Source organism: Sipha flava, unplaced genomic scaffold (genome assembly GCF_003268045.1).
Source record: "Sipha flava isolate LNK unplaced genomic scaffold, YSA_version1 121_pilon_pilon, whole genome shotgun sequence".
NCBI classification, from domain to species: Eukaryota; Metazoa; Arthropoda; class Insecta; order Hemiptera; family Aphididae; genus Sipha; species Sipha flava.
Window position 1 is genome coordinate 24385 of NW_020271747.1, and position 2798 is coordinate 27182.

The 2798-nt window shown below is 28.6% G+C and overlaps 1 protein-coding gene across 1 annotated transcript; it reads right to left on the reverse strand.

Annotated features, from left to right (window-relative positions):
* Positions 1 to 1568: 1568 nt before the first annotated feature.
* Positions 1569 to 2419, reverse strand: LOC112693970. Its single transcript, XM_025569265.1, has 3 exons — positions 2250 to 2419; positions 1764 to 2191; positions 1569 to 1696 (listed from the first exon to the last, which is right to left on the reverse strand). The coding sequence occupies exons 1-3, from the start codon at positions 2417 to 2419 to the stop codon at positions 1569 to 1571; spliced, it is 726 nt and encodes a 241-aa protein (XP_025425050.1).
* Between the last annotated feature and the right edge of the window lie 379 nt (positions 2420 to 2798).

Below are 2798 nucleotides of genomic sequence, written 5' to 3' on the forward strand. Positions count from 1 at the left end.
CATTAAAACATTAATGAAAAATATTATTAAAGCCATCATTTTAAATGACAAATTCCGAGGTGAAAATATATTAATACCACGAATCCCTATTTTATCCACAGATGTGCCTATACAATTTAAACGCCTTCAATTTCCAATTAGATTGGCATTTGCAATGACTATCAATAAGTCTCAAGGCTAAACGATGTCTGTCTGTGGTTTAGATTTGAGTAGGTACATCATGTTTTTCACACGGACACAATTATACGTGGCGTGCTCCCGAACCATCCAGTTTGTTTGTATTGGCGAAAGATGGGATAACCAAAAATATTGTACACTCTGTTGCAGTGGCGGCTATATCAAATTTTTCAAGTGTAGCTCAGTATTGAAAAACAATGACCCCCTCCAAACTAATCATGGGACTTTCCCAGTCATCAATTGCCATAAACTTTCATTATTTGTAATCCAGTGTTCCTTAAATATACAAGAAGACCTATTTAATTATTATCAATATATATTATTACATATATATATATAATAAATTATATATTTTGATAATACCATATAACTACAAAAATATTTCCCATCAAAGATCAATATAAAATACCTAAAGAAAAACAAATTATTTTTATTTTTTGTTTGTAGCAAAACTTAGTAAAATATTAAAATACATTTGATTTTGATATTATCTTATTTATCAATTAGCATTAAAGTAATAGTAAAATATAAATTAGCAAATTAAATACTTTTAATTTCATATTATAAATATTTAGCTAATACAATACTTTGTTGTGCAAAATTTTTCAAAATATCTTCATGTTCTACTTCAATATCTCGTTTACAACTAATTATGATAAGATCTTCCAGTCTTGCCTGTGAAATTGTTGTTCGAAGTCTGGTTTTCACTAATTTTAATTTAGAAAATGTTCTTTCTGTAGATGCACTGGTTACTGGTAGAGTTAATGTTATAAGTAGACTGGTATTTAATGTTGGAAAAATACCAGATAACCGACTATCCTGAAATGTTTTGAATACCGTCTTCATACTATTCATGTTTACGAATTTAATACTTTTCTTTTATTAAAGTCGAATATTTTATCAAGATTTTCTTCAAATTTATCTTCCGTATCTGAGGTAGAAAAAGAACTTAGTTCAGCTGCTGAATGTGGATTTTTTGGTAGTGATTTAGAGTTTTCATACTTATCATATATTAGACAGAAATGAAGATATTCTTTTATTAATAAATCACGATCTAAAAATGTATGATATACAGCACATAATTTTTCAAATAAGTCTTCTGGAAATGAATTGAGATTATTTTTTATTTCAATTATTCTCCTCTTTGAAAACAAGGACAAATCTTTATAGATTCCAATAACATCATTATTAAAATACTGATTAATAGCATTTAATGTAATATCTAGTGAACCCAAAAATGTGTTGACTTTGAATAACTTAATGGGATCTAATATTGGCTCAACACTTGCTTTTTGTCCAGATAATTATTTTTTTCCGACGAAAGCGTTTTGTTTTCATGTCTTCAAATTCAAATGTTTTGTTTTCATTTATATAATTATTAACTTCATTAATTAAGCTATTAAATAATAGATCAGATTCATTCTTTCGAGCATTTTGTAATTTTTTTGTGTCTCACAAATAACACCGAAAGCTGCTAAAAGATCTAAATCTTTATTCTGTAAAATTGTATTTAAAGGTGCTAAAATATTAAAAAGTTTTTTTTAACCAAAATCCTGAAATTAAAAATCTTTTAGAAAGCAAATAACCCATCAGATATCCTGCCATATGTTTTGCGGCATGATCATCACAACCTTCAATTTGTTTGCTGTATTTTAGAGTTCCTATGACAGACTCACATGTATTTAAAACTGATTCCAATGCATAATCATGAGACATCCATCGCGTTGTTAAAACACGCTTCAAACGCCTACCTTGTTTTGTGGTTGAGTATTTTTTTTGAGCAGTTTCATAGTATGCAACTCTCTTTTTACTTCCACTAATAAAATTGTATAATGCTTCCAAATTGCCAAAAAGATCAACCGCATCAGATCTAAAACCTACTGCTTTTGTCACGATTAAATTAAGTCTGTGGGCACAACACCATATAAAAGTTGCTGTTGGACATTTACCATTTATTCGAGATTGTAAACCTTTGTATTCACCTCTCATGTTTTCGTTCCATAGGACTGTCCAACTAAATAATTTAACCAATCAAGGCCTAAATCATTACATATAGCTTCAAAAATTTGAACTTATTTGATCCTGTAGTACTAGGAGAGTCTCTCAATGCAACTAGACGTTCATTAATATTTCTATCTACAGCTACATATTGAATTATAAATGAAATTTGTTCTTTCCTTGACAAATCGAAGATAGAATCCATTGACACGCTAAAGAATTTAGCTTTTTTTATTTCTTTCATTATAAAACTTTTAATAGAAGTAGAAATAGAGTGAATAAGTTGATTTTGTCTTAACTTTGATGTAAAATTTACTTCAGGTTTTTTTAAAGTTTCAAGTTTTGTTATGTAAGTGGCAAGTGGAGGAGAATATTTTGCAATATGAGATTCAAAAGATTACCACAATTCCCAGTGTAAGATAAAATTTCACGGTGACCCCGAAATGCAATGCAATTTTTTTGCTAAAAAAAAAAGTTATGTCAATTAAACTTCTTACCACTTCTCGGTTCAATGCTTTCACTTGCTGTTGTTTTACCACTAACAGTGGAATTATGAGCAAAAAAGTTTGGTATAGTTTATACTTTAATGATGTTTCTAAATGTGATTCAAAACATTCATGTTG